This window comes from Triturus cristatus, chromosome 6 (assembly GCF_964204655.1).
Source record: "Triturus cristatus chromosome 6, aTriCri1.1, whole genome shotgun sequence".
NCBI lineage: Eukaryota > Metazoa > Chordata > Amphibia > Caudata > Salamandridae > Triturus > Triturus cristatus.
The window spans coordinates 1349468111-1349483946 of NC_140589.1; the positions used below are offsets into that span (position 1 = coordinate 1349468111).

Sequence of the window (15836 nt, forward strand, 5' to 3'; positions counted from 1 at the left end):
CAAGTTGCAGGTTCAGGATAATCTAATCTACTGGGGCCCAGCTACCACACTTATACTGATCTGGGGGACTGGGTTGCCTGCTAGGTCACGCCTTATGGGTGGGACCTGGGAGGGGGCTGGTTACACCCCCTTCCCTTTGTCCAGTTTCGCGCCAGGACTGGAGCTGGAGTGCCCCAGCACCGGTTTGAACTGGGCTATGCACGGGACACCTTGTGTGCCCCAGGCAGTGTCTAGTTTCTTTCATCCCTCCCTGCCCCAATACACTAAGGCCTGTCTGGGGTGGTGCTCGCACCTCCCAAGGCAGGAAACCTATTGTCCAAGCCTCCCATGCCGGGATCACTCCCAGCAGCAGGAGGTCAGACTTGTGTCGTGGCAGCGGCATCCATTTTGTGATGCTGGGGCTCTGGTTAACTTTAACCGGGTAAGTAGGTTTCAACATGTCTTCTCCCTCTACAAGGGAGGGATAATATCCTCATCACCAGAAATGGGATGGGAGTATTATTCCAAAGTGTTAGACACCTTACACGACATGTTTTGATAAAGCCAAACCATAGTTACCATAACCGTTTAAGATTATAAGGCACTTTAAGAGTATATGGTAGGCTATATCATAGAACAGCTATAAGGACATGGTTCCGAAAGCTGCAGACAGGCTCAGCTCATGCTAGAGCACCATCTCACATGTTACCAAGCACTCTGCCTGCAGGATTGTTAAGGCGTGCCATAGGAGTGGCTGATGGGTACACATGTGTCTATATATAAGGTAGGTATAGGAATACTACACCTAAGCAAGGGGTGATTACACGACCTTGCCCCAGCTGAGTGATCAGCCAGTTGTGTTATAATGGAAGGCCAGGCCAGGGGTGGAATAATACATGCTGCAGCCCCTGTTAGGCCTAGGGTACACCTATGCCCTGGGTACCTAAGGTACACTGTATAGGGGCCAATAAGGTGATCCTATCCCATTGGGTTATGCACCTAAAGTACATAGTATTAATTTAGAGAGAGAACAGCAGGGCTGTGGGTCTGATTAGCAGGCCCACAGCCACATCTAAGTCGAAAACCAGTAAAGCAAAAGCAAAAAGTGGGGGTGAACATAGAAAGCAGACCCTACTCTCCTACAATCGTCTCTACTAGATACATCGTTATCGAAGGTATGTAACTCGTGCTTCAACTGTGATGAAAGTTTCAGTTGCTGTCGCCTCCAGAAATGGACGCAGTGCTTGCCGCACTATGGTAACTTCCGCTGCACTGTATATGCAGAGTTACTGCCCATGTTAAGTTCAGGAGCTGGGTTCTCACCGTCTGTGGCATATCTCGCTGTTAAAGCGGCAACTTTATTTTTCTGAAAAGACGGGCGCTGACTAGGAAAATAGTCTTGTTTCCCTTTGCCTTCAGTCAGGCGAAATTGTTCTCGTCCCTGCGGGGCACCTCGACCTCTGCCGCGATCCTGGCATTCCCCTCCACCGGCTTGTGAGCCTGATGTTGATTGTGAAGAACGAGGAGAACGCTGATCAGGAACCTGAAACATGTCAGGAGACCTAATTATCACGCGGTCGCGCAAATCATAAGTGCGCTCCGAAAGTTCGGGAACCGGTGACGCTGCACGCGACCCCTGTGTCTTTTGTTGCTTCACCTGTTGCTTATTTTTCCAATTCTTTTTAGGAAAATTAGGACGTCGTCTTTAGCAGACTGAGCTGCCTGTGTCCGTTGTTGCGCAGGTATTCTAGCGTAAGGCTTAACGCCCAAACTATTGCGCCCAATTGTCCTATAAGCTTCAGCAATAATTTTTGGTAATTTGCGGGGTTTCTCCTCCTCCCGCACAAGGCGCAAAGCATTAGACACTTGAAAGTTAACTGCATCTCCCTTGACATTCACAAGGATCAGATCAGCAACTACGTCAAACACTCCAGCCAATCGCATCCCTAACGCCACTGCCGCCTCCAATCCATGTTCACCCTGAACACGTTTAATCACGGAGGGAAGCACTGTCATAGAAGGAGTGCCAAAACATTTCACATACACCGCCGCGAACACTTTACCCCAATTTTCACAATCAGTAACTTCAGGTATTAAGTCTTTCTGAAAACGAATAGTAAGAATCCTGTGTTTCTCCACAGGAGTTGTATTTGGAAAAACTGCTTCCAGCTGGTCAAAATTCTCCGCAAGCCAATAAGGTAAATCATCTTTATTCTGTGGACGCTTGCACATAACCGAATTAACCATGACTGGGCTAATAGTTAGCCCAGCAGGTCCAGCTGGTTGCGCAGCAACCCCAGGTGCTCCCACCTGAAGATTGCGTGAGACGTATTGTACTAGAGCCCTGTGCACCTCAATCAAGAAGGAGTGTAAGACGTGCCACTCGTCTACAGCGACTGCTAGATAAAGTGGAGGTGGTGTGTACCCGGCCAAAACTGGCCAAGCGCCCCCCGGAATCGACAAAGGGCCTAACCGGACCGGGGTCACGGTGTGGAGGTAGGGCGCCATTAAACCAAACACGGTGGTGCTATGCCGGAATCGGAACCTCCAAAGTCGTATATGGCCGATACGCTATAGGGACCGCAGCGGAAGAGTACTTATGGAATAAGCCATCATCTCTATCCATTGCTGGAAGCGTAACCCAAGAATAAAAAACCTCAAATGGGTGAGCCCCAGTAGCTCCTACCACAAAAATGGATGTGACACCCGCGTTGGGCACCCCAGAAGCGGTCAAATGACAATGGAGCGCCCCACGGCTATGTGCAGCAATATCCACTTTGGCCATATCGAGAAAAAGATGAACAACTTAAAGAGTGGCAGCGCAATGGGCTAGTAACTCAATAGTAACTATAAAACCTTTTTTAATGAATCAAGCTTGAAGAAAAACCTATAAACACATCAATAAAGGTAGGTTATGCCGTCACAGCTGTTTACCTGAAAACAGAGGCGAGGTTATCATGGACAAGCACAAGAACTACTAAAGCGTCTCGCAACTAAGAACCAGACCAAACGTTAGGTGTGCCATGTTGCAGGGATTCTGCACATATACAGAACTATGCGTAGAAAACCAGGACCTCCTTGTGTAGTGGTGTCCCAAAATACCCACCTCAGTGCCCAGATCCCCTATCTGACTAGCTACATTGTCTCATTCGTTCTCCGTACTACAGCGAAGCTACTAATGATTAGACATCCTAGAACATGTTACTCCCTCCTCTCTCAGGATACGTGGGAACAAGAACACTCTTTCGTTCAAACTCTCGTACTTGTCCACAACATGAGTAAATAGACTCAAAGTATTGTTTAAAATGTTTAGTTTAACTAACGTACTCTATAATGCAATACATGAGCCAGTACTAGCAGCAAAGTGCATAGGATCAAACAAATCCGCATAGTTATAATTCCATATACAACAAAAGGGTAAATCATATTATAATGATAGTGGAAACAGGACTATAGCGCCTTGTGACCCTCCCGAGCTAGAAGCTAGGTTATTATAATTATAGAAGACCTCCAGGCTTTGTCAGGGGACCCCATACCTCCAAGTTCAGATGCAGGAATTTACATCTCCGGACAAGCCCAGCTCTTCTATCCTGGAAAGCGTTTTCTCCAAATGTGTTAACATGCATGCACAGCAATATTAAAAGCACCAAATTTCCAGGGTTGCAGCCGTGTTCTATGTTACGGCTAGGGACGTGAGACTGACCAAAGCAATTCAACAGCGCTCATTGTTTTTTTACCTTGAACACGCTGTGCAGACAAGGAGCAGAGTGTTCAAGCAAATACATGAAATACCGACAGTTCTCATGTGAAAGTGAGCGAGCAAAGTGTTTACCAACAATGGGCCATGTAATAACGTGAGCAAAAGTGGCAAAATGGCGTCCAACTTATGCTAACTTAGCAATGTCTGTAGGTGTGTCTTTATCCTCACTACACTACATTATTATACATTTCCAGTCTTTTCTCTTGTTCTGGACCGGGTAGGTCATAGTAAGACATTTTTCATGATTGCAGTTTGCAGACCCTCCTCTGGGGATGGTATGGCTTTGGTATTTGATTCTAAAGTAAGGAATCTGCGGCTAGATGTCTCTATCAGATGAGTAAGTTACTTACCTTCAGTAACGCATTATCTGGTAGAGACCGGATCTAGCCACATATTCCTTAACAACCCTCCCATTCTCCCTGCTCTGCGAACTGAGTCCTTTTGGAACTCAATTGGTTTGTTTTGGTGTTCCACATCGTAAAAAAAAAAAGAAAGAGGATTCATATACTAAATTATGGTTAGGGATTCGGAAATTATTTGACACACAACTGTTTTTTGTTTTAACACACTGTTCAATAGCCAGTATTCTATATGTGGCTCCGCGTTTCAAGTGCGGAAAATAGTCACGGAAGAAACTGATGTCAGCACGTCGGAGAAGGAGTTTAAGGATTCCGTCGACGTCACATCCGGGGGACGAAGAGCTACAGAGTCACGCGACACATTCTGTCGGCGTGCGGTTGTGTTGTGGGAATACATTCCTAGATCTCGCCCCTGGGGAGGATTCTAAAGTAGGGAATCTGCGGCCAGATCCTGTCCCTACTAGATAATGTTACCAAAGGTAAGTAACTTCTTCTAGCACCTATATCGTGGGCACCTTCTGCAAAATTGTAATGCCATCCACTTCCTTTTGCTTTTCAACTATAAACAAAAAAAAAGACAAAGAAATAGAGGTGTTTGTTACGAGACAAATTTTGTTTTGAAGAAAGTAATAAGTCAGGCCCTTGCTATCCTTTTTTAATCCTAATTGAGTTCAGGTGATAGCCTTTGAGACTAGATGCAAAACCTTAACCATACACACCCTCCAGCAAGGTTTTACTTTATAAATTTGTAGTGGATTAACTTCATCAATAAACTGGTTATGCTGCCTCACCTGTAATCTGTTGTGGTGCATCTACATGTAATAGTGCGTATTTATTTATTCAAAATGCAAAGTATGACACAGGTTGGGTCAGCAACAGTCCTTAATTAAAATAATTCTGTTTTATTTATTTATTTGTACATTGTGTCACGTTTTCCGCTATGAATTGCATTTCTTCATGATCAACAATGGTGCAGAAACTGGAAAATTACGGCCTTCAGGTTTCCAAGAAAAACTGTTTATTTATCTCTTTATATTTTAGGACCTTCGAGCCCTTGTACTGTTGCTGTCGGTGCACACTCCTAAACAGCTCAACCCAGCCTTGATTTCTACTTTGCAAGATCTTTTGAGTAAGTGCAAGACTTGTCAGCAACAGAGAAGTTTGATGCAAGAACAAGAAGCCAAAGACCGAAAAACAAAAGGTTTGTTTATCCTGTTTATGTTGTGTATTTTTGCCTCCTGCAATTATGACCTTATTTTACATGCCAGTATGAAATTACTCTGATTTGGATATCATCTGATTCCCCCATGTGGTCTTTTCTTGCCCATATGGGAATCCTAAACATGTTTTCTTAGTATTTTGATTTATTGCTCTTCGTCCCTTATTTATTTAAAACATCTATGTGTAATGGTACCATAAAATCCAAATGCTGAGGAAAGAAGCATTGGCAAAGCCAATAGGTCTGACGTCCACCAGCCATTTGGCAATTCTTTTTTTGTCATGCTTTTTGCAACATGTTACTGTCAGCACAGCTGCAGGGCCCTCATTAAATGTAAAAAAAAAAGAGAAAAAATATTGTCTAAAGGCAAAAGTGTTTTTCTGGTCTCAAAAAAGTATACATCACTATGGTAAACCCAGCACTTAAGGGAACAACCTTGTGTGTGGATGTACACCATGTGAAAGGGCATCATGCTGTAACTCCTAGTGAAGTAAGTCCACCTGAAGTGGGCTAACATTGCCCCTTGATCCATGCTGGAGTAGGTGGAAGAAAAATGTGAATGACACAATCTCAGACTAATGGATTGAGACTTGCAGGAAACCCCTATAAGTAACTATATTATGTATAGTTTTAGTGAAATTAAAAGGACTTGGCTAACACAGACCTAAAAAAGCCATTAATCTTTCACTGGCTGCTAGGCTCACCTTTGAGAAAGAATGGACGGAAGGAAGGCAGATAAAAGGAAGGAAGAAGGGCAAAAAAGGAAGGAAAAGGGGAGGTAGGCATAAACGGAAGGAAGGCGAAAAGGAAAAAAGGTAAAAAGAAGGAAAGAAAAAGGGAAATATGACAATAAAGAAGGAACGGAAGAAATAAAAAAAGGCAAAGAGAGAGAACCAAAAAGAAAGGCAAAAAAAAAGGGAAAATAAAGAAGGGAACAATGAAAGAAGGCAAAACAGAATGAAAGAAGGAAAACAAAGGAAAGAAGGCAGAAAAGTAAGAAAGGAGAGAACAAGAATAAATAAATGGCAAGAAAAGCTGCAAAAAAGGTAAAGGAAAAATGGAAAGAAAAAGGAACAAAAACAAAGGAAGAAAGGAAAAAAATAAGGAAGAAAGGCAAGAAGGAAAGAAGGCAAAGAATGAATGAAAACAAGGAAAGGTATGAAGGAAAGAAAAAACGGAAGGAAGATGATGGAAGGGAAGAGGGTTCCATATACAAGTGTGCAGAAAATTGAACACCATAAAGTCTGGTTTTCTTCTGGGGCAAATATTATCACAGAACCATTGGTGAAACCGAGTCCAGGAACACAGTATGGTGTGCAGCAATAAAAGGTGACAAGAACTGATAAAGCTGCAATGTGTCCTGTGCTAAAATTGTGTCCTCCTATTACATCAGGCAACACTGGAACAAAAAAGAACTCCTTGTGTGCAAATGTGCTCCTTATGAAAGAGCGAAATGCAGTCACTCCTGGTGACGTTAGCCAGAGGCTTATGCTGTGATAGGCAGAAACAAAATAGGAATATCTGATGGAGATGTCTAACAGCAGATTCCTTACCTTAGGCACCTTTCCGCCAACTTAGCACCGGCTGACATAGAGTGTGGAGCAAATGGTGCTGCCTTCCAGTGTTTTTTTCTTTTGAAGAATACTGTTTAAGAGGTAATGGGGATGAGTCGGGGTTTCTGCACCCCCATATCTGATGCTGTTCAGCCTCCTGTGGAGGATAGCTGGCTAACTGAACTGGGTGTAGCTAGTGGATTAGAGTTAGAGTCTTCCGCAGCCTCTGGCCTGCTTTCTCTTCATGGTCTAGCTACAGAGGCATGCCCCCCTTTAGCTGATATTCTAAGGTGAATTGCTCTGATTTTGGATTTAACTTTTCCATCTGTCGAAACATTTACTGATTCCCTAATTGGCATTCTCCTTTGGGGCTAAACAGGGGTTGAGCCTGTGCTTCCCTATAGTGATGCCTTATAAGACATTTTGTAAGGAGCTAAGCTGAACCTGATACAGTGCCCCTCGTAAATCGATCTATATCTCACAGTCACCGTCCGGCCCTTGGTGGTCATGCCTGTCTCCTCTAGCACCCTACTCCTTATAGTTTGGTGGTACAGGCTGCTTCGGCCTCGTATGATATTGACTCTCTTCCTCGTGTTCCATCAGACAGAAATTCCAGGAGACAGGACGCTTGTGGTAGGCATATCTTCTCCTCCACAAGTTCTGCTTTGTCTTCCATAATACATCTTGTGTTCTTCGATGCTTCGGCCATGCATTGTGGAATTCCTTGACACGTCTGTTGCCTTCTATTCCAGACGAAACCCGGAGTGTGCTTACCCACTTGATCCAAGATGAGCAATAGGTGGCTAAATTAATCATTAGATGTGGGATGCATACCACTTGGTAGGTCGGGCCTTAACTTCTTCAGTGGCGCCATCTCATCATGCCTGGCTACGCAACTCCACTTTTTCGGAGGCCGTACAGACCAATTTGCTTGACATTCCTTTTGATGGCACCCACCGTTTTCAGTGCTCATGCCGAATCTTTGTTGCGTTTTTGCAACAGTCGGACTGGAACAGAAAAGTAGCTCTGCTCTTGCTCACTGGAACTAAAAAGAACTACTTGTGTGCAAATATGCACCTTGTGAAATAGCAAAATGCAGTCACTCCTGGTGACATTAGCAAGAGGCTTATGCTGTGGTTGGCAGAAACAAAATAGGAATTTCTGATGGAGATCTCTAGCAGCAGATTCCTTACCTTAGAATTCTCCCCATGCTCCTGTCTGTCTCTCTAAATCCACCCATTTCAGTTTGTATGGGGAACGTTGGTCATTCATTTCTTTCTCGAGTGAGCATTCCATGGCGGTCAGCATGGTCGTCTACCCCACGTCCTGGTGACACAAGGTGTGATATTCGTAGAGGGTTAATATGCGTGATGCAAAGGACCTGTACCATGCAATTCACAGAACTGTATTTATCAAGATAGCTCAGTGGGTTACTGCTTTCGTTGGAGAGATCCTTTAGTTACTTGCAGTTTATAAGTTAAAATCCTAAAATAGAGCAGCAAGCTATTAACTGTTATCTAAGAGCTGCATGCAAACTGCTAGGTATACATTAGAGCGTTATGATTATCCCCCCAGTCTTTCATTTTACTAATGTTGCAAAAAAGAGTTGTTTGGGTTGAAAACAATTGTTATTATTAAAGCGAACCCCCAACCATGGTGTTACTTTTTAAATCCTCAGTTTGCACTTCTTCACACCAAGCACTCTTAAATTATGCTGCCTTCCAGTATGGATGTCTTGTAACTGGTATACCTTGTAATCCTCTGTCTTATGCAACATTTCCTATACACTGATTTACACATGTAGGATTGATTTCTCTATGTAATATGTGTGATGTAAAGTGCTCTGACACCCTTCACTGATATGAGTGGCGCTATAAAACTAGTAAATACATCAGAGAGAGGGTGGTTATGGAGACTTGAGGAACACTGTTAAAGGGTGGTAGTGAGGGAATCGGTGGCAGAGGTGGTCATTGGCGGTCCCCACAAACAGTGTCATACTGGGCATCACCAGCGCTTAAGCCAGTGCTGAAAACCGGTTCCAGTCTTGATGCTCATGCAAAAAGCTCCAATACTTTCCAGTCGTGGTTGCTCAAAAAACTGTACAAAAACATTAAACTTCAATCTTAAAGAATAAGCAAATAATTTTAAACCGATCCTCTATTTCATTCATCATCACAAAGAATGCACCTTCAAATAAATGAATTCAGGCATTGCACTGTGCAAAAGAAAGTTGCTCCATCTATAATTTTAATGTAGGCCACATATGGGTACACATGACCCCTGACTTGTTTTTTTGTTCCATAATACCACTTTCTTTTGGGGGGAGATGGTGGGGGAGCAGGAATAATTCTCAGTTCATGTTTAATAAATACTTTGCATGTAATCTGATGTACTAAGATGAGGTGCTTCCGATAGTTTACTATAGTCTAACATAATCTGTGCTGCATGATTGACATGCCTCATATTTTCAAGTCTTTACTTGTGTATGGGTTCTTAAGAGCCAGAGCAGACCCTTGGCTCATCTGCCTCTGCTAATTTGTTGTCTCGCCCACCTTTGCCTTTTGCCATAGTCCGGGCCACTGAAATTATGCATCATGAGAGGACAAAATTATGCTGCAGGGTTGAATTATGTGGCAAGAAAAGGCAAGTTATGAAGTGTAATGCTGCACATTTTGTGATAGAATTACTTTATTGTTTTGACATTTCACACATGCGAACACTAACTGAGCAAATGTTTCACCTCATTAGTACCAATTTAACACCCAATACAACAATGAGCAACAGATAGGGGGCCAGACAACCTTTGCGAAGGGTCTTCCACTTCAATACAGGCAGACCCGGTTTTAGTAACTTTTCATCCATTCAAGCTAGAAGCAATGTTTTGGGATTAAAATCTGCACATTATGTAGCAGATGATGGAAGATGTGGTCCATGTTGCAAATCCACTCTCATGCAGAAAAGGCCACAGATGCAAAATCGTATAATTCCAGTGCCTGATCTTAGTACAAGGATGTGAACATTCTGTCAAGCATAGGTTATGTACTTGAATGGGATCCTTCCAGTACAAAAACAATCCATTAAAACATCTCTCACTGTATCTGTGCTGTAAAGTGCATCACACTTGCAAAGTTTGAAAGTTATGGAGTCTTTTAAAAGTTACTCCACTGTTACGCCTGCCTTGAGGGGACATCATTTTTAGGCTCAATTCCTCATCTATAAATGTTATCTGATAGAGACATTTAGCCGCAGATTCCTTAACTTAGAATATCTCCCCAGGCGTCAGACTGGATCCGGAAAATCTTTTTTCCCCAGCAATACCTCTGCACGCCGGGAGGTGGCGTCGCCCGGCTCCATCCTGACGTCGTCCACGGAAGTGACGTCAATGGAGCCATTAAAGCCCCTCCCGGCGTTTTGCCGTCAGTTTTCTTCTTTTCCGCGTCCTAGCGCGGATCCAGGAAAGTGATACCTCTGGCCTGTGTTTGTTATCTTCAGGCCTTTTCCACGCCTTTTTGCGTCAAGAAACAGTGTGTTTGATGCCCTTTGCGGGCTTCAAGCTGTGCTGGTCTTGCTTGCGACAGATGTCAGCGACGGACCCTCACGAAATCTGTATGTGGTGCTTGGGCGAGCATCGTGACTCTGTGGAGTGCGACACTTGCCGCAAACTGTGGCCGAAATCTCTTCAGGAATGCCGCATGAGGCTGATGTCTGCCCGGATGTCCCAAACGGACCCCTCGTGACACAGGTCTTCTTCTCCGCTGGAGACATCCACGCGGCGCCAGTCCTCACAGGAGGACATTCCTGTTCGAGGCAGGTCCCGGGACCATCGCCGTCATTCGCCTACCTCAGGTAAGCACAAACGAAAGTCGTGGAAGTCATTGGCTTCGCGTTTCCGGGTGCTGGGGCGACTCGAGCTCAGATGGAGAACTACTGCAGGGCCCTGCGTCCTTTCTTGCTTTGTCCACCCCCCCCCCCCCCTTACCCCCCCTGCCCGCCCTCCCTGGTGCACCTTCGGGCCCCACAGGGGAGGTAGGGACACAGGTCGGGACTCTGCCGGCTGGTTTACCCTCGGCTCCAACCGAGTGCCCTGACTCCGACTCCGACCGAGTGCCCTGACTCCGACTCCGAAGTTGCCACAACATCAGGACACAGCCTGGACGGGCATCCCACGACGACTAGCCCTTCCACAGTGCCGTCACACAGCCTTCCGACGGTCCTTGTGGCGTCGCTGGAGGTGGCTGTGGCGCAGTGCACGACACCGCTTAGGCGCACTCTCTCCCCACAGGTTTCCACCTCGGGGATGTTGAGTCGACGCCGGTCCGACACCGGCCGGTCGAGGCCTTTTCGGAGGTCGCTGACACCGGCTCTACTCGGACGGTCGAGGTCTTCTTTCAGAGGTCGTCAACGCCAGCTCGACTCGGATGGTCGCTGCCTTTTCGGAGGCCGCTGATGCTTGCTCCACTCCACCAGTCGAGGCCTTTTCAGAGGTCACCGACGCCGGCTCGACTCTGTTCGACGCCGGTACCATCTCCGGCTTTCTGGGTGGAGGATGTGGTCCCAGTGGATTACCCACCCCCAGAGTCATGTCAGCGGTCTCCGGAGCGGGTGCCAGTGGGGTGTTGGCCTACTCATCCTTTTGCTGAGCCTCTGTTAGGTGGCCGGATTAGCTTGCATCCGTCACCTACTGATGACTTGCTGTCACCGCCTCACGGGGCCACAGAGGCTAGTGGGACGTTTGTCAAGGCTGTTTGCAGGGCTGCAGACATTTTAAGGATGCAGCCACCCTCAGTCTCTAGACCTTCGGAGCCTTTGCTGGATCTTCTCCACCTGGGCGCGAGGGACATGGAGCCCTTGTTGCCATTTGCGGAGTCATTATTTGACATCCTTCTCGGGACGTGGGCAAGGCCCTCTTCGGGGAATCTTGTGGATCACGCTGTGGCACATCGCCCGGCTCCCGATGACCCCGCCTGTGTGACCCTCCATCCTGGGGCTGGAGGACTTGTGCTTAAGGCAGCTCTTTCTACTACTCCTCTTCCAATGCATCCTCCCACTCGGGAGTCTCGGTGGTTGGAGTCATGTGGCTGGGATGTGTTTGCATCCGCCAGCACGGGACTTCGGCCCCTAAACACGTTGTGTGTGGTTGCTCGGGCTACATTTGCCCTTTGGGACTCTGTCGAGCAGCTCCTCCCCTTCTTGCCTGAGAGCTCTCGTGCCACTCTGGCCCGCCTAATCCGTGATGGCCATGATACAGCACAATTTTTGATTCGGTCTGCCATGGACACCACTGACTTTGTGAGTCGTGCTATGGGCAGGTCGGTTGTCTTGCGCCGCTTTGCGTGATGGCGTTTTCCCAGAGCATGTTCCGGAGCGGCTGAGAGATCTACCATTTGATGGGGTCACTTTTTGTGACGCACATTTTGATTCGGCGGTCAGGCACCTCCTGCCTATGTTTGATTGTCTTCCCAGGTTTTAATCCTCGTGGAGGATTTTTGGTTTCGTGACTGTGCCGTCATTCTCTTTTCTGTTACCAATTGTGGGTTACAGATGTTCTGGGTTGTGTGACTGTTCAGCCGCGTTATTCCTTATTCTGGTACAGCTGGTTAAGCTGTGTTTACCTTTCTTTTGAGCCTCTGCCTACAAGCTTGTCTCAAGAGGGACCCTTCTTTTGTAGGGTTGTGCCTTACCCTTCGTGGGGTATTTTGTTGGCTGTTGTATTGCTACTCTTCCTTACACAGGAACTTTTGCCGCAAGTTGACTCTTCCTACTGTTGTAGGATGTCTCATCTGGTGAGATCCATGGGGTTGGTTTCTCTCCGGGGGTTACAATTGGTTGTCTACGATTGGTCCGTAATACATCCCCGCCTCTGTTCCGGTCCTGTGCATATTTCTTAGTGCTTCAAGGAGTGGCTCTTGTCTATGACTTTCTGTCACCGGATCTGTGCTCCACCCCAGCGGTTTTTCTGGGTATGAGTTCTTACTCCTATTCTAGCACAGTCGCTTCTTTAGGTAGCATTACTGTGCATATATTCTGCTTGCCATTCTCCTTGTTGGTAGATGGTGTCGGTCTATGGCGGTGTATGCGTTTTGGCGACAGGCTTCTGTCTGTGCCTTCTCTCAATCCTTTACTGGCAGTATCGTGGTCTATGTTTCCGCTTGCCTCACGGGAGACCAGGTTTCTTCCCCCTCGGGTAACTGTTGTTTTTTCTGCGTTCTGTGACTGTTATGCCGCACGCTGGTACAGTTGTACCGATTGAACGACTCCCCTGTTTAGGGTTTTGTCACTTCACGTATGTATGGCAACATGTGTAACTGTCGTAGGTTCTACACGCCATAGGGGTGCTCGCATACTAGGTTCCTTTTGCCCTAGTATCAGGCCTTCTTGCTCACTCTCACCTTCAGGATACAGTCCTCTATGTGTGCCTGGCTTTCAGGGTTATCCCCTTGTGAGAAGTTGGCCTGATATATGATGTCACTAGTTCTAGTGTACACCTTGTATCAGTCCAAACAACCCTTATGGCGATTGGTTGTAAAGTCAACCTTATAGACCAGCTATCCTAGTGGTAGCATGGACAAGAGCAGTCTTAGGCTAAACTCTGTATGGCATGTGAAGCCAGCTGTTATACCATTTGCAATCCCTTGAATACCAAATGAAAGGACACCACAACAGATATATATAAAAATAGAATGTATTTATTCTAGTCAAAATACCCTCAGCACTCTTTATGAGATTCGAGGTAAGTACAACACAGTCTTATTTAAGCATACATAAGTCACACAGGTAAGTAATACAGTTAGGCCCAAGGGACCGCGCAAACCATATATTAAGTAAGTGGTATAAGAACCACTGTCACGAACACAGGTTAGGCCTAGGCCTAGGGAATCGCTGGGGCTACACTATACTACCAATTGCTAGGAAGTGGGAGGCCCACGGGATTCAGGTGCAGAGTGGAAACACTCACGCGTAATGCGTTAAAGTCGATAGAAATAGTAATGTTTAGAATTTAAGAGTTTTAGGACACTTCGGAAGGTACTAGGAGTTAGAGACTTGGAAACTAGACACTAGGATAGTCAATACCCTTGTGAGCACCGGAGTACTCAAGTTACCTAGCCCACGGGCTGTGGGTGCATAGGTGTGAACTTGCGTCGGGTTTCGTCGTCGACTTCTATGGATGCCTGAAGAAAAGATGCTGACAGGCAGTCAGTGAAGAGTGTCCGGTGGATTCCAAGGATGGAATCAAGAAGGAGGATACCTGCAAGCAGAGGGGACAGAGTCTAGGTCACCAGCCAGGAGCCAGGAAGGAACCAGGAAGGAACCAGGCGATGTCGTGAAGATGCAGGTGAAGAGGTGAAGCTTGTCGCAGCAGCCATGGGTACCAGGAGGCGTCGAGGACGACCAGAACCAGGAGCCGAGCTGCCCCACGAAGGCTCTTGCTGTTGGCGGCGTCGATGTCGATCTCGGACTCAACAAGCCTTGGCAAGCGCAACCCACGCAGGATAAAGGATTTGCTTCTGTTGCAGACCAGGAAGGCCTGAGGTGCTTCTCTTTCACAGGGAAGCAAGGGCCAGTCTGGAGGAGCCAAACCAGCAGTGAAAAGTTAAGGGTTCGTCGTCGCAAAGGTTACTAGCCAACGGGCAAGTAACCAGACAGACGCGTCGAGCAGGAAAATGCAGAAGGGACCCACACAGAACTCGTGGAGTGTGGAGGGCTGATCTTCGGTGCAGATGGTGCTCGGGGTTGGGGCTTCTCAATCCCCAGAGCACAACTTCGAGGATGCCTCAGAAGCTGCGCTGGAAGCTAGTAGCCAATTTTCCCAGGTAGCCGGTCCCACATCTATCGTCGTCTCCACGGATCTCAGCTTCGCTGTGGATGTGGATCAGGGTCGGAGAAGTCTGGAAGTCAAGGCGCTGGTCGGGCTCTCCAGTCGGTTCCTCGTAGAAGTTAGGCAAAGCAAACGGCAGGTCGCTTGATGGTGCCTGTTTGCACAGGGTGGCCACTCCTTGGCCACAAGGGAGATTCTTCAGTCTTCTTCTGTAGTCGAATGTCGAAGGTCCAGAGTTTCTGTTCAAGTTGCAGGTTTTCAGGATAATCAAAATCCTAAGGACCCAGCTCCCACTCTTATACTAATCTGGGGGGCTGGTTTACCTGCTAGGTCCCTCATATGGGTGGGACCAGGGAGGGGGGTGGTTACACCCCCTTCCCTTTGTCCAGTTTAGCGCCAGGACTGGGGCTGGAGTGCCCCAGCACCGGTTTGAACCAGACTATGCATGGGACACCTTGTGTGCCCCAGGCAGTGTCTCATTTCATTCATCCCTCCCTGCCCCAATACACTAAGTCCTGTCTAGGGTGGTGCTAGCACCTCCCAAGGCAGTAAACCTATTGTCCAAGCCTCCCTCGCTGGAAGGACTCCCAGCAGCAGGAGGTCAGACTTGTGTCTGTGGCAGCAGCATCCATTTTGTGATGCTGGGGCTCTGGTTAACTTTAACCGGGTAAGTAGGTTACAACATGTCTTCTCCCTCTTAGAAGGGAGGGATAATATCCTCATCCCAGAAATGGGATGGGGGTATTATTCCAAAGTGTTAGACACCTTACACGACATGTTTTGATAAAGCCAAACCATAGCTACCATAACCGTTTAAGATTATAAGGTACTTTAAGAGTATATGGTAGGCAATATCATAGAACAGCTATAAGGACATGGTTCCGAAAGCTGCAGACAGGCTCAGCTCATGCTAGAGCACCATCTCACATGTTACCAAGCACTCTGCCTTCAGGTTTGTTAAGGCCTGCCATAGGAGTGACTGATAGGTTACCCATGTGTCTATATATAAGGTACTACCCAATAGTGATATGAAATTTTATTTTTATATATTTTGTTGTTTTCTGAATAGTGAATAATAAAGCAGTGCCTCATGAGATGTCATGAAAAGCACTAAGTGTTTTTAAAATACCCCTCACACACTATGAATTCC

General features: G+C 46.6%; 1 protein-coding gene across 1 annotated transcript in view; it reads left to right on the top strand.

Annotated features, from left to right (window-relative positions):
- Positions 1 to 15836, top strand: part of USP34 (ubiquitin specific peptidase 34) — a 2509780-nt gene that overhangs the window by 2423840 nt on the left and 70104 nt on the right. The window contains exon 78 of the mRNA XM_085612349.1: positions 5140 to 5299. Coding sequence (XP_085468475.1) covers positions 5140 to 5299 — 160 coding nt within the window. The remainder of the gene's footprint in view (positions 1 to 5139; positions 5300 to 15836) is intronic.